This window comes from Dendropsophus ebraccatus, chromosome 11, assembly GCF_027789765.1.
Source record: "Dendropsophus ebraccatus isolate aDenEbr1 chromosome 11, aDenEbr1.pat, whole genome shotgun sequence".
Taxonomy (NCBI): domain Eukaryota; kingdom Metazoa; phylum Chordata; class Amphibia; order Anura; family Hylidae; genus Dendropsophus; species Dendropsophus ebraccatus.
Window position 1 is genome coordinate 57,601,875 of NC_091464.1, and position 21,506 is coordinate 57,623,380.

At 45.5% G+C, this 21,506-nt stretch overlaps 1 protein-coding gene across 1 annotated transcript in view; it reads right to left on the reverse strand.

The window, feature by feature from the left end:
* TMPRSS3 (transmembrane serine protease 3) overlaps positions 1-21,506 on the reverse strand; it is a 53,755-nt gene that overhangs the window by 8,102 nt on the left and 24,147 nt on the right. The window contains exons 10-11 of the mRNA XM_069944911.1: positions 20,492-20,587; positions 4,743-4,885 (exon numbers count right to left, since the gene is read on the reverse strand). Coding sequence (XP_069801012.1) covers positions 4,743-4,885; positions 20,492-20,587 — 239 coding nt within the window. The remainder of the gene's footprint in view (positions 1-4,742; positions 4,886-20,491; positions 20,588-21,506) is intronic.

Sequence of the window (21,506 nt, forward strand, 5' to 3'; positions counted from 1 at the left end):
ATATTGCTGCCTTTTTGTATTTGGGGGTTAAAGCTGGATTTATTTCCCCCTTTGAACTCTGACATGCTGGGTTCAGTGGTATTTATGGCAGTGTCATTACTTAATTCAGCCAGTGTGATTATACTGGCACGTTCCTCTGCCGAGAGGTCTGAGGCTGCGCTGAAGCCTAGGGGTCCCACTACTGTCTGCATTTCACCTTCCCGTTTTTCTTTATTTTGGTTATTATACTTGTTCTGCTTGAAAAATTTGCATAGATTAATTTTTCTGATGCCCTTATAGAGATCAATTTCGAAGTCAGCACTGTTGAATTCTTCAGGTATGCAATAGTTAAGTCCTTTTTCCAGTAAGTCTAAACAGTCCTTATCAAGATCCACTCCAGATAAATTTACGACCGAGTATTTATTGTTTTTCTTTGTTAGTGGAGGTCTTTCCAGGTGACCTTCCTCTTCTTCTCTGCTGTTCTGGTCGTTCTTTTTTGTTTTACCCCTTCCTCTCCGTGTTCTTTTCCTTCTAAAGGGGTTGGTGTGGTTTTTGGTGCGTTTTTTGATGTTCCTGCAGCTTCCGATGTGCTCCTTCCTGGATTCCCTGTAGTTTTACTTTGCTCATCTGAAGAGCTAGATTCCGTTTCTGTAGTCCAATAATCTTTTGTAGTCCGCAAAACAAAAGATTATTGGACTACAGAAACGGAATCTAGCTCTTCAGATGAGCAAAGTAAAACTACAGGGAATCCAGGAAGGAGCACATCGGAAGCTGCAGGAACATCAAAAAACGCACCAAAAACCACACCAACCCCTTTAGAAGGAGAAGAACACGGAGAGGAAGGGGTAAAACAAAAAAGAACGACCAGAACAGCAGAGAAGAAGAGGAAGGTCACCTGGAAAGACCTCCACTAACAAAGAAAAACAATAAATACTCGGTCGTAAATTTATCTGGAGTGGATCTTGATAAGGACTGTTTAGACTTACTGGAAAAAGGACTTAACTATTGCATACCTGAAGAATTCAACAGTGCTGACTTCGAAATTGATCTCTATAAGGGCATCAGAAAAATTAATCTATGCAAATTTTTCAAGCAGAACAAGTATAATAACCAAAATAAAGAAAAACGGGAAGGTGAAATGCAGACAGTAGTGGGACCCCTAGGCTTCAGCGCAGCCTCAGACCTCTCGGCAGAGGAACGTGCCAGTATAATCACACTGGCTGAATTAAGTAATGACACTGCCATAAATACCACTGAACCCAGCATGTCAGAGTTCAAAGGGGGAAATAAATCCAGCTTTAACCCCCAAATACAAAAAGGCAGCAATATTGATGTTTTCCACAACGCAGTACAGAGGGACATGAAGGCACTCATCTACCCCCAAGCGGACCCCAACTTGACCCAAAGAGAGCAAAAAGCCCTCAAGTGGTTAAAATCCCGTACAGATCTAGTCATAAAAAAGGCCGACAAAGGCGGCAATATAGTAGTGATGTCACAGGGCTACTACTTAAAAGAAGCAGAAAGACAACTCCTGAACCCCTCCCCTCTGATCCCACGGTGAAAATCCAGAGTAAAATCCAGACATTTCTGAGAAAAAGCATGGAAAGGAATGTGATCAGTAAAAAGACTGCAGAGAAATTAGTGGCTGAAAACCCAAAGAGACCAAGATGGTATTTCCTACCCAAGACTCACAAGTCTCTCACAGCCCCCCCAGGTAGACCAATAGTCTCGGGGATAGGCAGCCCCACTGAATCCTTATCCAAGTACATCGACTGGTTGCTCAGACCAATACTGGACTCAACTCCATCCTATTGCAAGGATACGACCGAATTCCTGAAAATCCTTAAAGATGGCACGTGGGAAAATTCTTGGAATTTAGCTTCGATAGACGTCGAGAGCTTATACACCAAGATCCCACAGGGAAAAGGGATCGAGGTAATCGGCTCTTTCTTACAAGCAGCCGAAAAAAGTGAGGAGTTCATAAGCTTTGTCTGTGAGGCTCTAGAGCTAATACTCACTAATAACTGCTTCACTTTTAATGACAAATGGTACACACAGAGATCCGGGACTGCAATGGGGACGCCGGTAGCATGCACATTTGCAAATCTTTATCTTGCTGCTTTTGAGGAAAAGTTTATCTTTAATGCCACCAACCCATGTATACTAAAGATTAAAAAATATACCAGATTTGTGGATGACATCTTCATTGCCTGGGAAGGCACTAGAGAAGAATTTGATCAATTCATAATATACCTGAATGCAAATAACACTTTCAATATGTACCTTACAAGCAATTTCAGTGAAACCTCAATAGAGTTTCTGGATGTAAAAGTTGAAAAAACCTGCGATGGAGTCACCACAAAAGGTTTTAAAAAACCCACAGCAACAAATAGCTACCTGCACTTCAAGAGTATCACCCGACACATGTGAAAACAGCGATCCCGTACGGCCAATTCATCAGGCTTAGAAAAATAAACGAAGCTGATTCGGACTTTGAAGAACAAGCAGCAAGACTCAAAACTGACCTGCTCCAAAGGGAGTACCCACTGCACGTAATAAATACAGCCCTGGAAAAAGTGAGAAAAATACCCAGGAAGGACCTTTTTATAAAAAAGAAAAAGGAAGAAAAAGATCAAAGATTTGTCTTCACCTTCAAGTACAGTCCAGCAGCTAACACTATAAGACAAGTGATATATAACAATTGGCATATACTGGAAAGTGATAACGCCATAGGAGAGATTGCTGCAAAAAAACCTCTCATTTCATTCAGAAGAAGCAAAACATTAAAAAACGTCCTGGTATCAAGTAACTTTAAATCAGGCAACCAGAAGAAGAACTGGTTACAGCAACTAAACCCCGCAGGGAACAAGAAATGTGGCAGGTGCAACTACTGCAACTTCATGGAACAAGGCCCCCGGGTCACACTGGGAGCCTATCAGGCTGAAGTACGCCAACCCATTTGCTGTCGTAGCGACTACATAGTATATGCTATCTTCTGCCCCTGTAGGAGGTTCTATATAGGATCCACAATAAGAAGCTTCTTCAAAAGATTCCAAGAACACCTTAGATCCATTAGGACCGGACAAGGATGTTATCGGCTGATCGACCACATCAGAAGTGCGCACAACAGTGACCAGAATGCCCTGTCCTTTGCTGGGATAGAAAGAGTTAACACCTGGTCCCCAGGCACAGATCGCCACAAATTGCTTCTAAGGAAAGAGGCAAAATGGATTTCTAGGACAAACGCCTTAGGAGGCCTGGGACTAAATGAGCACAATGAACTGGTGGCTTTTCTGTAACCAAGTCTGCCCATTTAAGTTTCTGCCACATTTAATTGCCTCATCTCCAATTGGATACAAAACTGACACATTAGCTGAAGCTGGTATGAGCGCAGCACCAGTGTGGCCAAGAACGGTACTACACTACTACTCTACAGTTCATTCATAAAGTTTGCTTTGGCAAAACTACTGGAACACCGATTCTACTCAGAAGCGGCCAGCAATGTTCAGGATCACTTCGATCCCTAATACTATGTACTTTATGTAACTAACCCATCTTTCCTCCACATCTTGTTACATTTTTAATGTGTCACTTTTCCGCCACGTGTGTTTGTGTTTATGTTTGTGTGCTGTCACACCCCCCACCGGTGACGTCAGAGTGAGAGGTTACTAACTGACTCCCGGGTTTGAACCTCAGTGGCTTGAGAAAGCGGGAAGTTTACCCGCGAAACGGCTGTAGCCCGAGGGCACAGCATCTGCTGGATCTGTCTCCCCCTGCCCCACATCAACCTGTTTGATGTCACCCTGAAATAAAGATACGTACTGCCTGAAGACTGGTGAGTGCTATGGGTCATCTTTCTGCTGCTTCACTACTTGGCTTGTGCATTATATTGGATTTACTTACCTCTGCATACCTGTCTGAGCACCACATAAAGGCAACTCTATCGGGTCTAAATAATCCCGTTACCCGAGATACCAAAAGTGACACTTCCTACACTTAAAACACATTTGTGAACGCATTGCTTACCACTGAATGCGATAGTGCCGACATCTCTTTGTAGCTTGTGTGTTATAGTAGTTATATTCTTGTATATAGGGAGCAGTATTATAGTAGTTATATTCTTGTATATAGGAGCAGTAATATAGCAGTTGTATTCTTGTATATAGGAGGAAGTATTATAGTAGTTATATTCTTGTATATAGGAGCAGTATTATAGTAGTTATATTCTTGTATATAGGGAGCAGTATTATAATAGTTATATTCTTGTACATAGGAGCAGTATTATAGTAGTTATATTCTTGTATATAGGAGCAGTATTACAGTAGCTATATTCTTGTATATAGGGGGCAGTATTATAGGATTTATATTCTTGTATATAGGAGCAGCCTTATGGAAGTTATATTCTTGTACATACAGTAGGAGCAGTATTATAGTAGTTATATTCTTGTAGTTAGGGAGCAGTATTATAGTAGTTATATTCTTGTACATAGGAGCAGTATTATAGTAGTTATATTATTGTACATAGGAGCAGTATTATAGTAATTATATTCTAGTATATAGGAACAGTATTATAGTTGTTATATTCTTGTATGTATAAATATAGTATTATAGTTGTAAAGAAAAAATACATGATTTCTAGTGTGAAAAACAAACCAACTGGCTATGTTATGATGATGGCCTACACCCAGGGGTTGATGTGGTTCTGATAAGCAGGGAGGTTCTTTTATATATATATTTATAATTAATAAAATCTTCTTTAATACCTGACAGGTATCTACTCCACCTTCCAAAAAGCCGGCGCACAGCATGGATGGCTTTATGACTCCACCGTAGATATATTTTGTGTTACAGACTCTATTTGATATGAGGGGTACCCCAGCATAGTCCATTGTCTGAGATGTGTCCCCTGTTAGGTAATGGAAAGAGAAAAAAATCATGCATAAAACTAAACACACTCTGTGGATGGCACATAGTTATTGTATGTATATGTATATACTGAGTATATGAGGTCTTTAATTTTACCCATGTTAGATTAGTTTACTTTGTGATCCTACTGAGTAGCTATGGCCGGCTGTAGGAATGATGTATTTCTGATTTCAGCCTCAGGAGGAATAGTAAAATAGGCCCAGAAAGAGGCTAATGTTGCTGCAAAGACAAGAGTGGTGATGCTTACCATGCTGCACCACCACAAACAGTTGCTGGAAGAATGTGGGAGGACCAGGGCTGATGGCCATTGGAGCTGCCATTGACCTCTACCACCTGGAGGATGTAAGATTTACTGGATGCTTCAGCAGTTTTGGACATTGGAAAATGCCAGTAGACTGGAGGCTGAAGGAAATTTGGCCGTTGAAGAGATCAGTGGGTGATGGGCTGGAGGACAGAGGCATGAGATTGGGCTGGGGGAAAACTGCTTAGAGGGTCACCTGGTGAAGCAAGTCCCTCTGATTCACTGAGCATTACCTGGTTATCATGGCAAATGGCGAGCTATCTAGTGACCATTTGTGAGACAGATAGGGATGCCGGCTTCTGGTGGACAAATGGTGGAGGTAGCCCAAACCAAGAATAAAAAAATGTGGCGCTCACCAACATTGCAATTAAGAAAGGTTTATTCCACCTACACATTCATGAGGTAAAGACCTGCTGGCGATGGCCCTTTCACACACTATGGCTGCGTTCATACTACGGAATCGGCGCCAAGATTCCATGCGGAAACCTCCCTCGTGGACTTAGCGCCAAATCCTGCCTTCTATCTTTTTTTAATGAGAGGGCTTGCGTGCCTCCGTGCCTTTCCGCTCAAAGAATTGACATAATAATTCTTTGACATCTTCAATTCTTTGAAGGGTCAAAGATGGGTTCAGTCAGTACTGTAATATAGGCCAGTTCTGTTGAAGGTCTGGTGTTCATCCTCGAGGTCCAAGGTGCAGCCTAGTAGGTTCAGTTGTCTAATGTTCCAGAATAATAGGTTTGTCCATATAAATGGGTTAAATAAGGCCCTGAGCTGGGTCTGTGATGAAGGAAATAGGTCTTTGGGGAGAGAAGCCTGACATGGAATAGGACTTTGTAAGGTGATTTGTAAGTTGAGGCCTGTGTGAACCCCTGTAGTGTGTCCAGTGGTGTAAACAGCAACTTGAGGGTTATACAGGTATCTAGTCTTATATTTTGTCTTTTTGGTTCTGTAGAGTTTACATTACAGCGCTATCCTGTGTGCATTGTAATCACCAAGATTATATGGGCCGATTAGCCACTTTTTTACTATTGATAATCAGCCCATGGAAAAGGGCAAGTAACCAGGAAAACGCCGGCTCGTTGGCTGACCGCATCTTCTGTCACTAGCACCCCCTGAGCAGCCTACTATGATGAAGCTAATAGGCCATTGATTGATCGAGGTTTGTAAAGGCTTTTTAAACGAGTGCCAATCTCTCTGATCAGCCATCATTTGCATTGCTAAAGTCAGGACGTGTACAGAGCATTTACTGTTGCAACCATAATGCATACTGAGCCTTTTGAAGCCACCACAACCACTGAGCTTTTTGTCATTGTATGGAAAGAAGAGAATAAGTCTCTTCAGTTATTCTACAACTATAAGGGAACCATTCACGTAGTTTCCCTCCTGTGGTATGGCGCTGTCTAGGGAAGAAAGTCGCCATGTTTTACTAATTGTCTACAAGCTACTTTTCCACTTTTTTGTGATATATCATCACAAACTTCATTTTTTTTTTTTTTTTTTTTTGTAATACAGTGTTTTCTGGCAGGGCAGGAGATGGAGCGCGCTGCACACTTATACTTCACATGTTATTTGCTTTTTTTTTTTCTTTGCTTTTTGTCTTGAATACTGAAACCTTTTCGCCCGTCTTGCTAACTTGCCACCTGCTGCGATCCCATTGCTGCGCTGAATTGGTAATAATACAGCCATTTCCATGGCAACCGTGTGTGATGCAATGAATTCAGCAGCAGGCTTTAAGGAGAAGAATAAGCTGCTTCCTAATCCCTCATTTAAATATCTTTCACAAAAGCGGCGAGCAGATCTACCATTTCCATTAAAGAAAAAAAAAGTAAAAAAAAAAAACAAAAAAAAAAACACAACAACACGGATTTTGAGGGCTTTAACACTGGATGAAACTATGATTAAGTTTATGACAAAGGCTTCAAGAGCAGAATCTCTAATACAGTCCAGGTACTGAGACAGAAAAAGATCTATACGGTCACCATGGCAAAAAACACAGAAGGTAACATATAGAACGCAGGTACATGGTCAGTGACAAGTAAAGGGGCAGTGAGGATAAAATCATACATTGTGATTGTTCAAAAAAAACTATTTTTTTAAAGAATTTCCCCTTTAAGAAAAAAAAAGTGACCGGTAAATGTAAAGAAACTGATAAAAATATTTTAATAACTTAACAGACTTTAACACTTGCGTTTTGCCCCATCCCCTCAGAATTTACACTTGACTTAAAAATGTATCAATTTGGCATGGAATGTTCATTTAGGGTGCATTCACACGTACAGGATCCGCAGTAGATCTGCAGCAGATTTGATGATGCAGATTTGATGCTGTGTTAAGTCATTTAGATCAAATCCGCTGCGGATCCGCAGCAGAAAATCCGCTGCGATACAGTGTGTTGAGCTACCCTTAAGGTTTATTTTTATATGTATTTTATATGTATGCTCTTTTGGATTGCACAGCTTGAGCTAACAAAGGGTTACTGTTTCTTATGTATTATGCACTTTTCTGGAGATACTCTTTCTGACCTATCCTTCTCCTTCCTTTCTTTGCACACACTCTTTTCCACCACTCACAGGGTCTCTTACATACTCCTGTAAGAAATAGTCATTTGGTGGGAGGAAGTGTAGCTTCAGTCTTACTGTAGCCAAACCAGGACCTTGATCTGCCAGGACCCATGTCCGGGACAAGTGCAGTGTGTGGTGTAGTTCGCGAGTTAGTCAGAGACACACGTGTATGAAGCAACCAGAGACACTCAGTTTCTCCAGTCTATCCACTAAAACTACTATGCAGTGCTAGACACTACCAAGAGAGAAGAGTCGGGAATAAACCGAGCCCTCGCCGAGAACCACTCTACAAAGTGCAGGGCAGTATCCTGATACACAGAGAAACTAGCCTGAATAGAACAAAGATACCAGAAGGTCTGTGTATTCTATTTCGCAGTGAAGGTGAAACCGGGACACTCTCGGACCCTTAGCTTCACCCAGGTAACCACGGTTGGGGCTTGTATCACCCTATTAGGAAGGGAAGCTCGACACTGCAGGGAAGAAGGTGGTCAGACATTGTTCTAAACATGCATACAAGTGACACTCTCACTTTCAAGTATTTTTCTTAAGTTCCGGCAGAGCACAGTACTACTTTGGGTTGGGACTCCCTTGACAAACTCCTCTCCTCTACGCTGCTCCACTCTACTCTAAGCTCTGCAATAATCGTTACAACTACCTCTACTGTATTCTACACTTCCAAGTATCTCCACAGCACAAACCAAGTCAAGCAATTAAGTCTATATCAAGGTTATCCATTTGCTGTCAAAGTGTTTTATCTTATCCAGAGACTGTACAGTAAAAGATGTTCTATTTTTTATCACTGGGACTTAGTTGTCTTTTCATCAGCACCAGCACCTATACACCTTTGCTAGACACCTTGGGTCAGTTTTTCCCCTTTCTGTGGGAGACGGTACCGATAGTCCGGGAGGGTCATTTGCCACTCAGGACTACTGTGACAAGAGCCCAAGGGACCCATCACAACCTGGCAGGTCACTATGAGTACAGCCAGCAACAACACTAAAAGCAGGTACCAACATCACACCTGTGTGCTGGACTAGCACTGGCATCACGACTATACCACCCCTGGCTGAGCTGTACAACACCAGTGATAACATCCACCAACCAGTGGTGCAACACCACACTTCCTTCTTGTTCCCCGCTAGCTGCCTGGGCTATGACACACATAGTGAGGAGGAGCAGAATGGGCTGCCCGATCAATCCCTAGATTGTTTGGGCTACCCATTGAAGTGAAGTGCACAAGCAGCAGACCATCGCTGACATAATTGTGGGCCTCCTTGGTGCTACAAATGTCGCTTTAACTGCAAGCACTCCTGATGAGCACTTGCAGCTAAATGTTAAAGGTTATGACTACACCTTGTGGTCAGTCAGGGGGAGACCGCACTATATATACTGGATATGTGACTGCATTTTATATGGTGGACATGTGACTGCATTGTATAATGAAGGTACCAATATATCTGCGCACACTCTTGAGGGTGGTGCCAGTTGAACAAAATTGTCATAGAAAAAGAAATATCAACTGCACACATTTAAATTGCCATCATTTTTTCGGGGTTTTATTTTTGCATTTAAAGTTTTAGACAGTTATCAACACGGGTAGTATAGTGCTCAAAGCATGTTTTCAGTATACCATAATATTGCTGGACGTTTCGGTCAACATGACCTTTGTCAACAAGGTATACAAGTTCTATGTACAGAGAATAAACTACTAGGGGATCAAACTGCAGGCTCCCCTAGTATCTACTTTCACCGGCCACTTTATTAGGTACACCTGTCCAACTGCACGTTCCCACTTAATTTCTAATCAGCCAATCACATGGCGGCAACTCAGTGCATTTAGGCATGTAGACATGGTCAAGACAATCTCCTGCAGTTCAAACCGAGCATCAGTATGGGGGAAGAAAGGTGATTTGAGTGCCTTTGAACGTGGCATGGTTGTTGGTGCCAGAAGGGCTGGTCTGAGTATTTCAGAAACTGCTGATCTACTGGGATTTTCACGCACAACAATCTCTAGGGTTTACAGAGAATGGTCTGAAAAAGAAAAAACATCCAGTGAGCGGCAGTTCTGTGGGCGGAAATGCCTTGTTGATGCCAGAGGTCAGAGGAGAATGGGCAGACTGGTTCGAGCTGATAGAAAGGCAACCGTGACTCAAATAGCCAACCGTTACAACCAAGGTAGGCAGAAGAGCATCTCTGAACGCACAGTACGTCGAACTTTGAGGCAGATGGGCTACAGCAGCAGAAGACCACACCGGGTGCCACTCCTTTCAGCTAAGAACAGGAAACTGAGGCTACAATTTGCACAAGCTCATCGAAATTGGACAGTAGAAGATTGGAAAAACGTTGCCTGATCTGATGAGTCTCGATTTCTGCTTGAACATGACAATGAGTTCACTGTACTCCAATGGCCTCCACAGTCACCAGATCTCAATCCAATAGAGCATCTGTGGGATGTGGTGGAACGGGAGATTCGCATCATGGATGTGCAGCCGACAAATCTGCGGCAACTGTGTGATGCCATCATGTCAATATGGACCAAAATCTCTGAGGAATGCTTCCAGCACCTTGTTGAATCTATGCCATGAAGAATTGAGGCAGTTCTGAAGGCAAAAGGGGGTCCAACCCGTTACTAGTATGGTGTACCTAATAAAGTGGCCGGTGAGTGTATATAGCATCTATAAAGGCTATAAAGCCTAGCTGTATACATCTGTCTTCATTTTTCTCCCCCTAGAGGCTACTTTGTGCTGTACAAATCTATAGACTCAATAAATATGTGCAAAAAAATTAGAAACAATGTAGAAAACAATATATAAACATATCAGTGTTAGAGCCGATTCACACTACGGAAATCAGGTAGAGATTCTGAGCGGAACCCCCGACCGCAGACTCTGCTCGGAATCCAGCCTGCTATCTGTTTCAGTGGTATGCCTCATGCACTTCTGCTCTCCTTGCCTCTCTGCTCAAAGAATTAACATGTCAATTCCTTCACTAGGAATCTACGCCTGATTTCCGTAGTGTGAATCTGGCCATTTATAGGTTTTTCCCATGTGGACACCTTTTTGTGCTCATCCTTGTTTATTTTGGGAACTGGTGGAGGTAATAGTCCAGATCATTTCACCAGTTTTACCCTATGTGATATTTTAGAGGGTAAATGTAATATGTTATTAGGAAGTCTGGTAACAGGTGTGTCTTAAGGTAACCAGCAGAATAGTGAGTGCAGCTCTGGAGTATAATAAAGGATGTAACTCAGGATTAGAACAGGATAAGTAATGTAATGTATGTACACAGTGACCCCACCAGCAGAATAGTGAGAGCAGCTCTGGAGTATAATACAGGATGTAGCTCAGGATCAGTACAGGATAAGTTATGTAAAACTGCCTACACACATTGGTCTTCTCCTCATTGGTCCTCTACACACTATAAATTAATGTATGTAGAAAATTTTCAGAACATCGCCCCTCTTGTAATCAACTTTATGGAACAATCCATAAAGATACCAAACTGTTACCTAATATGCCCACCATGTTTACTACCACAGCTGCAAAGATTGATGACCCTGCATACAGCAGTTCAGATCTCATCTTCCCAGGGCCCAGTAAGTGTGAGTGGGCAGGGCCGGTTTTAGACTAGATGTGGCCCTGGGCAAAGTTAAAGGTGGGGCCCCAAATGCTGAAATATTTTAGCAACAATTTAAGGTCCCCATACATTTTACTCTTTTGTTGGTGGTACCTGTTGCTCCTGGTGGGTTCGGCCATCAGTGTAAGGTGTATGGGGCTCTCTGGACAGTCCTCTGACAGATGATATCAGTGGATATAGGGGATCAAGCTTGATGGAAAATCAATGCCCAACCTCTTTGTTCTAAGAGAGATAAGCCGCCATCAGATCTGTATGGCTATGGTTTTACCCTCTCATAGAAAACACAGGAAAACTCAGATGTGCCAAATTTCTGTGTATGGGGAGGACGGGACCGGATGGGAGAGATAATTGTCAGCTGAAGGAATGTTCAGCCAGCAGTTATTGGAAGCATACGGCCACTTTTAAGGCCGTATTACACGGCCTGATATTCTGCAGAAGTGAGCGCCAATCTGGTAGAATGGAGCTCGCTTAGAGAGCCTACTACAGCAAAAGCTATGGAGGAGATTTATCAAACTGGTGTAAAGAAGAATTGGCTCAGTTGCCCCTAGCAACCAGTCAGATTCCACCTACTTAGAATCTGAGTAATGAAAGCTGGAATCTGATAAGTTGCTAGGGGCAACTGAGCCAGTTTCACTTTACACCATGTTTGATAAATCTCCCCCTATGTGTATATATACAGTATATCATTAGTGATGTGTGTGCAATCCTTGCTGTATATAGTAAACAATAAAGATATATATACTACCTAATCACGTTCCCCGGTGTCCTCAGGCCATGTCTGTGATATATACTACCTGATCATGTTCCCCGGTGTCCTCAGGCCTTGTCTGTGATATATACTACCTGATCATGTTCCCAGGTGTCCCCAGTGTCCTCACAGAGCGATAGCGTCCTGATTCGGACAATTTTCGCTCCATGTATTAGGGCCCTTACTCAGTTCAGAAGTTTACATGCCGCTACATGTCAGGACTACCGCTACATGCCGGGACCGCAGCTACATGTCGGGACCGCAGCTACATGTCGGGACCGCCCCTACATGTCGGGACCGCCCCTACATGTCGGGACCGCCTCTACATGTCGGGACCGCCTCTACATGTCGGGACTGCCCCTACATGTCGGGACCGCCCCTACATGTGGGGACTGCCCCTACATGTCAGGACCGCCGCTACATTCTGGGACTGCCCCTACATGTCAGGACTGCCCCTACATGTCAGGACCGCCGCTACATTCTGGGACTGCCCCTACATGTCAGGACCGCCGCTACATTCTGGGACTGCCACTACATGCCAGGACTGCCGCTAAATGCCAGGAATGCCGCTAAATGCCAGGACTGCCCCTACATGCCAGGACTGCCGCTAAATGTCAGGACTGCCCGCTAGTGGTGTAAATACAAGAACTATTTATATGAATTGCTTTAAAAAAATAAATTTAAAAAAATCACTATAATCAGGACCAAATATTACCTCCATACCGTTATTGAAGAAAACACACTATATATAGGCCAATATTACCACCATAAAAGTGACCTCCCCATAATGACTCTATATACACTATATACAGACCAATATTACCGCCATAGAGTGACCACCGCATAATGACTCTATATACACTATATACAGACCAATATTACCGCTATAGACTGACCACTGTATAATAAATGACTGTATATACACTGTATACAGACCAATATTATGTGGCTGTCACCCTATGGCTGTACTATTGGTGTATATAGTGTATATATAGAGTCATTATGTGGCAGTCAATCTATGGCAGTAATGACTCTACGCTATATACGCTATATACAGACCAATATTATTGCCAAAGGCTGACCCCTGTATAATGACTTTATATACACTCTATATACAGACCAATATTACCGCCATAGAGTGACCACTGCATAATGACTCTATATAGAGACCAATATTACTGCCATAGACTGACCCCTGTATAATGACTCTATATACACTGTATGCAGACCAATATTATGTGGCGATCACTCTATGGCTGTACTATATATACTGTACTGTGACTGTACTGTATATAGTGTCATTATGTGGTAGTCAATCTATGGCAATAATGACTCTATATATACGCTATATACAGACCAATATTAATGCCAAAGAGTGACCACTGCATAATGACACTATATACAGACCAATATTACCGCCATAGAGTGACCACTGCATAATGACTCTATATACAGACCAAAATTACTGCCATAGACTGACCCCTGTATAATGACTCTATATACACACTATATACAGACCAATATTATGTGGGCGATCACTCTATGGTTGTACTATTGGTCTGTATATAGTGTGTATATAGAGTCATTATGTGGTGGTCACTGTATGGCGGTAATATTGGTCTGTATATAGTGTCATTATGTGGTAGTCAATCTATGGCAGTAATGAGTGTATATATATATATATATATACGCTATATACAGACCAATATTAATGCCAAAGAGTGACCACTGCATAATGACACTATATACAGACCAATATTACCACCATAGAGTGACCACTGCATAATGACACTATATACAGACCAATATTACCACCATACAGTGACCACCACCTAAAGACTGAATACCACCTTATTTTTTTCTCAATAAAATACACCGTATTGCCTTAGTGATGTCATCATACACTATACATAGGAGCTGCAGCAATTACATAGGACTGATGAGGCCGGAGAATGGCTGCAGCTCCTATATACAGTCTATTCATCTCAACACTTGGAGTCAGCAGTGCTTATACACACACACCATTTTATATATATATATATATATATATATATATATATATATATATATATATATATATAATGGTGTGTGTGTATGGGTGTGTGAGTGTGTGTGTATATATATATATATATATATATATATATACACACACTCACACACCCATGAAAACACATTATACAGATACAAACCATCCAGTCCACACACTATACACAGGACATGTAACACACACTGCATTCATGCATTATACACCTACATTCATACACATTACACACTACATGTACAGAATACTTACTTTCTCTAGCATGCTGGGTGTAGTGGTGCATCTCCCTCATGTTCCTTGCAGCAGGCTGTCATCCTTACCGGGCAGCCCTCTCCTCCATCGTCCCGACAGCTCCACACCAGAGCAGGAAGTCACGTGCAGTGAGAGGAGCTGGAGGGAGGGGGAGGGGGAGCAGACACGGAGCCCAGCGTCCTGCAGCCTCTGCATGACCCCTGATAGCAGCAGCCAGGGATCAGTCCCAGACGCTGCAGGATGCTGTCTGTGCTCTCCTCTCCACTGGAACTGCGGTAGGGGGCCCCTGGGGGATGGGGGCCCTGGGCATTTGCCCTGCTTGCCCCCCCCCTAACGCCGGCCCTGTGAGTGGGGGAGGGGAAACCTACACTGAATTCTAAATGGATTGTAAAGCATTAAAGATTGTTGCTTTCTGTTAGAAACAGCACAACACCTTTCTACAAGTTGTGTCTGGTATTGCAAGGCTTTAGTGAAGTGAATAGGACTTAGCGTTAAAGCCACATACAACCTGTAGACAGGTGTAGCTCTGGGGTTGTTTTTGGAAGAAAGCAGCTGTAACGCCTGGAGTCGTGGATCCACTGAACCGTCACTAGCGATGGCACTAACCTCACCAGAGAGCGGAGTCTAAGGGGCCACTGGTTTTCACCAGAGCCCGCCGCAAGGCGGGATGGACTTGCTGCGGCAGGCGACCCCCAGGTCGCTACCCCCTTGCTTGGTTGCTAGTGACGGTAGGCGAGGCGTGGCAGGAGCAGTAGGCAGGAGATAGTGCAGGCAGAGGTCTGTAGGCGTAATCGCAGGTGGCGGACAGTACTCAGGAACAATAGGAAGGCAGCGGGCAGGGACAAGGGACAAGGACAGCGGACTGGAACAAGGAACAAGGACTGAGGTCAGGAACAACAGGGAGCTGGGCCAAATGCTATGGGAAGCATGTAGAGGCTCCAACACCTGTGGTGGGGCATGCTGGGATTAAATAGGGAGTGGTTGGTGCAACTACCAATTAAGGGCAGACTGGCCCTTTAAATCTGAGGCAGCCGGCATGCGCGCGCCCTAGGAGGCGGGGACACGCACGCCGGCCGAGACAGATGGAGACAGGAGCGGGGCGAGGTAAGGCGCCCCCGGGGGCCGAACTAGTAGCAGCGCCAGGTCCCTGTACATGGACCCGGCGGCTGCATGAGGCAGAGGGAAGTTGCAGCGGCGGCCCGGAGCACGGGACGCCGCCGCAGCCGTGACAGTAACCCCCCCCCTTTGGTCTCCCCCTCTTTCTTGCCTGCAGGAACCTCTTGATGAGATCTTGGTCCAGGATGTTAGCCTCGGGTTCCCAGGACCTCTCCTCAGGACCAAATCCTCTCCAGTCCACTAGGAAGAACGGTCTTCCTCTGACAGTTTTCATGGCCAGAATGTCTTTAACAATGTAGACGTCGTCAGAGACGGCTTGAGGAGCAGTGAACGAAGACTTATTGGAGAATCGGTTGAGGACCACTGGCTTTAAGAGGGAAACATGGAAGGCGTTCGGGATCCGCATAGTAGGGGGTAGGCGGAGTTTGTAGGTGACAGGGTTGATGCGTTTTAGCACCGAGAAAGGACCGAGGAATCGAGGACCCAACTTGTAGCTGGGAATCTTGAGTCGGACATATTTGGCCGAGAGCCAGACTTTGTCACCTGGGAGAAAATTTGTGGCAGGTCTTCTTCTCTTCTCCTTCATGCGGTCAGATGCCTTGAGCAAAGATTGTCGAGTCTGTTCCCAGATCGACTGCAACTCAGACAACAATTCCTCCACGGCTGGGACCTCAGAGGATGGAGAGAGAGGTAGAGGAGGACGAGGGTGACGCCCATAGACCACATAGAAGGGTGAGTTGCCTGTGCAACTCGAGTCCAGATGGTTGTAGGAGAACTCTGCCCATGGAAGCAGACTGGACCAATTGTCCTGGCGAGCAGAGACGAAGTGTCGTAGGTAATTGCCAACGACTTGATTGACCCTTTCCACCTGCCCGTTGGTCTGGGGATGGTAGGCTGACGAGAAGTCCAGCTTCACTTGGAGTTGGGAACAGAGAGCACGCCAGAATCTGGAGACGAATTATGAGCCTCTGTCTGACACAATATGAAGAGAAAGACCATGTAGGCGGAAGATATCCTGAAATAACAACTGGGCCAGGCGAGGAGCGGATGGTAGTCCAGGAAGAGCCACAAAGTGGGACATTTTGGAGAAGCGGTCAGTAACAACCCAAATGACAGTGTTACCCGCAGATGGAGGCAAGTCTGTGACAAAGTCCATGCCTATATGGCACCAGGGACGGTCTGGGACTGGCAAGGGCTGAAGTAGGCCGGCAGGTCTTAGACGAGAGGACTTGTTCCTGGCACAGATGGTACAGGATGCCACAAAGTCCTTGACATCTTGGAGTAGGCTGGGCCACCAATAGTGGCGAGAGATCAGTTGCCCGGTCTTTTGAACTCCCGGATGCCCGGCCACCATAGAGCAATGACCCCACTTCAAAATCCGTCTACGAAGAGCAGGGCGCACATAGGTCTTTCCGGGAGGCAATCTTTGTAAAGTAGATGTGGCGACTGGCACTAGGCGATCGGGAGGTATAATGTGGCGAGGGGAGTCCTCTTGTCCCATGACGTCAGATGCTCGGGAGAGAGCATCGGCTTTCACGTTCTTCTCAGCCGGACGGAAATGGATAACAAAATTGAAACGTGAAAAGAAAAGCGACTACCTGGCCTGCCGGGGATTGAGACGTTGGGCTGACTGGAGGTATAGAAGATTCTTGTGGTCCGTGTAGATATTGACCGGATGCCTAGCCCCCTCTATGAGATGACGCCACTCCTCCAGTGCCAACTTAATCGCCAAGAGTTCTCGGTCGCCAATAGTATAGTTCCTCTCGGCAGGGGAGAAAGTCTTTGAGAAGAACCCACAGGTTCTGGTCTTGCCTGATGCGTCCTTTTGCGAGAGGACGGCTCCAGCGCCCACTGAAGATGCGTCGACTTCAAGTAAAAACGGCTTGGTGGCATCCGGGCGGACTAGAGCAGGAGCAGAGGCAAAGGCAGACTTTAGGCTAGTGAAGGCTTGCTCGGCCTCAGGTGGCCAATGCCTGGGATCCGCCTTCTTCTTTGTGAGAGCCACGATGGGTGCGACCAGGGTAGAGAAATGTGGGATGAACTGCCGATAGTAGTTGGCAAATCCTAGGAGGCGTTGGATAGCTCTGATTCCCACAGGACGTGGCCACTGGAGAACAGCTGAGAGTTTGGCTGGATCCATCTGTATACCCCGATCGGAGACAATATAGCCAAGAAAGGGAAGGCTGCGCTGATGGAAAACGCACTTCTCCAGCTTGGCGTACAAATGATTGGCCCGTAGTCTTCGTAGGACCTGACGTACTTGTGACGTGAGTCTGCTGGTCAGGGGAGAAGACCAGAATGTCGTCAAGATAGACGATGACGCAGACATAGAGGAGGTCACGGAATATGTCGTTGACGAATTCCTGGAAGACCGCTGGGGCATTGCATAGGCCGAATGGCATGACCAGGTATTCGTAGTGCCCATCTCTGGTGTTAAAAGTGGTCTTCCATTCGTCTCCTTCACGAATACGGATTAAATTGTACGCTCCCCTGAGATCCAACTTGGAGAAGACCCTGGCTCCACGGAGACGGTCGAATAGTTCGGGGATAAGCGGAAGAGGATATCGGTTCTTGACAGTCACCTTATTTAGGCCCCGGTAGTCTATGCATGGGCGAAGAGAACCGTCCTTCTTCTGCACAAAGAAGAATCCTGCACCAGCAGGGGACGTGGATTTTCGGATGAAACCCTTCAGTAAGTTCTCCCATATGTAGGAGGACATAGCTTCAGTCTCCGGTACGGAGAGAGGGTACACCCGACCACGCGGAGAAGTTCCAGGAATGAGGTCTATAGGACAATCATACGTCCGGTGAGGGGGTAGAGAGTCCGCCTCCTTGGCAGAGAAAACGTCAGCCAAGTCTTGATACTCCGCCGGTAGGCCGGATAGAGGCTTAGCGGAATCAGGTGACGTCATAGAGCACTTGGGCTGAGGAGACCTCAGACACCGGTTAGGACAGTCCAGACCCCAACTGAGAATCTTCCCGGTTCTCCGATCTAGCTTAGGGGTATGTAGTTGCAGCCAAGGTAGACCCAGCAGGATGTCGGAAGAGGAATGGCGCAAGACGTAGAAGGAGATCTTCTCCTGATGTAAAGCGCCCACCTGGAGGACTAGAGGTGCAGTCTGGTAGTGCACAGCTTCAGTAAGAGTCTCGCCCGTGACCGAGGCGATAGACAGGGATCGGGCTAGCTGGATCACGGGTAGCCGCCATCTTTGGACCAAGGTAGCTGCAATGAAACTGCCTGCAGACCCGGAGTCGATGAAGGCAGTAGTCTGGTGAGTTTGTCCTGAGGGTGTCTGGATGGAAACTGGCATAGACAATCTTGGAGAGGTGGCATTCACACCTAGGGAGGCCTCTCCTACCGGACCTAGGTGCGAGCGTTTCCCAGACACTGAGGACGTTAGGGACATCTCTGCCGGAAGTGATCAGAGCCACCGCAATAGAGACAGAGATTCAGCTCCAGTCGGCGAGCTCTCTCATGAGGGGTCAGGTGAACTCGTTCTACTTGCATGGGAACTTCAGGAGTCGACTGGGGTACTGGAGCAACAGGATTGTGGAAAACCGGTGCGAGGCGGTGATGGCGACGGGGCAGGCTTAGTCGCCGTTCTTTCCGAACCTCCTCCTCTCTTTCGGACAATCGGTTGTCGACTCTGGTAGCCAGTAGGATTAGATTGTTCAGAGATGTAGGGAGGTCGCGGGCGGAGAGCACGTCTTTCACCCGACTGGACAGGCCCTTCTTGAAGGTGGCTATTAGAGCGGCCTCATTCCAGTCTAATTCAGCTGCCAGGGTGCGGAACTGGATGGCGTAGTCACCAACAGAGGAGCTCCCTTGAGAGAGGTTGAGGAGAGCAGTCTCAGCTGAAGAGGCACGGGCAGGTTCCTCAAAGACGGAGCGAAACTCGGCCAGGAAGGTTCGGAGATTGGCAGCAACAGGATCATCTCGGTCCCACATCGGCGTGGCCCAGGCCAGAGCTCTACCCTCCAATAGGCTGATGATGAAAGCCACTTTAGAGCGCTCGGTGGGAAACTGACTACTTAAGAGTTCAATATGCATGGTCAGGAATCCCCTGCACAACTTGGGATCGCCTCCATATTTACTCTGGAGAGCCAGTCGAAGTCTCAAAGAGGCTGCAGGAGTGGTGAGCGCTGAGCTGTAGTATGCTGCTGTAAGGCGGCAGTCAGTTGCTGGATCTGCTGCGACTGTTGCTGGATCTGTTGAGCCTGTTGAGCGACCACTCTGGCTACGTCACGGATATCAGGCACCTCGCCGGGATCCATGGTTGGAGCCTACTGTAACGCCTGGAGTCGTGGATCCACTGAACCGTCACTAGCGATGGCACTAACCTCACCAGGGAGTGGAGTCTAAGGGGCCGCTGCGTCAGGCGACCCCCAGGTCGCTACCCCTGGCTTGGTTGCTAGTGACGGTAGGCGAGGCGAGGAACATAGTGCAGGCAGAGGTCTGTAGGCGTAATCGCAGGTGGCGGACAGTACTCAGGAACAATAGGAAGGCAGCGGGCAGGGACTAGTGACAAGGACTGAGGTCAGGAACAACAGGGAACTGGGCCAAACGCTATGGGAAGCATGTAGAGGCTCCAACACCTGTGGTGGGGCATGCTGGGATTAAATAGGGAGTGGTTGGTGCAACTACCAATTAAGGGCGGACTGGCCCTTTAAATCTGGGACAGACGGAGACAGGAGCGGGGCGAGGTAAGGCGCCCCCCGGGGCCGAACTAGTAGCAGCGCCGGGTCCCTGTACATAGACCCCGGCGGCTGCATGAGGCAGAGGGAAGTTGCGGCGGCGGCCCGGAGCACGGGACGCCGCCGCAGCCGTTACAGCAGCCATGTTTTCTAATCCTGTACATGCCAACTAATGCTTAGTTTTATTATACTCTTCTTTTATTAAGCTGCTGATATGTACAAAATCTCTCTTTTACCTCCTTCCTCTGTGGCTCCCCATCCTGATATCCAGCAGATTTTACCCTCTGGGAAATCTTCTCCATAATTCGGGAGGCAGATTGGTTGTATTAAGCCTGATGACAGAAGAAAGTGAGATGGTATCATTACATCTAGTGACCACTAGGTGGCGATCTGTGACAGAATGATGACAAAAACTCAATAGTATGCAGGGCGCTATATGGTTCTCACCTACAATTCTGATCATTCGTCTCTATCTTGTTAAGATTTAGTATTTCACTGGATTGTTACTTTAGACACACCTTTTTTTTTTTACACAATTTCTGAAAAAAATTCTATCACATTTTACATTTTTCACCCCAAATTATAAAGGTATCAGATTTATAATACATTTTTCATGCAGCAATAGAAAAACCAGGAATAGTAAAACATCTGTCTATAGGTAATATCAATATGGAGCTAAACTGCAATACCACATACAACCTGTAGACAGGGGTGGCACACTTCTTACAAATAAAAGCCATGTTTCCCTAATCCTGGATGACCCCTTTAAATATTATGTTAACCTTACTCTAACTATGTTTTCTACCCTTAAGTGTTGTAGCTGTCATGGTTACTAAGGTAACAGTAATGTCTTTTATTATAGGCAATATTAGACTAAAGATAACTTTATTGACATTGTACATGGTTTTCAGGGTCACCTATTGTACATTGTATGGTTACTATTGTTATATACACTATTATACTTTCTATTGAGATACATTGAAGTGAAGTTTGTCACAATATAGTGAAAAAGAACTATAGTAAAAAATAATTTTACAATAATAATAATATATTAATCCTTATAATCTTTTTGACAGAAACATCTGTGATTATAACAAAACAGGGTTTTTATAGCTGTTTCCCTACAGCTCCCCCACAGGAGAAATAAGGCATTACATAGTGTGGTGGGATGTTTGTTTAATGCATGGACAAGGGTCCTTGACCTATTCTACTTATAGGTGCACTTTAAATAAGACGCTGCAATATCAGGCA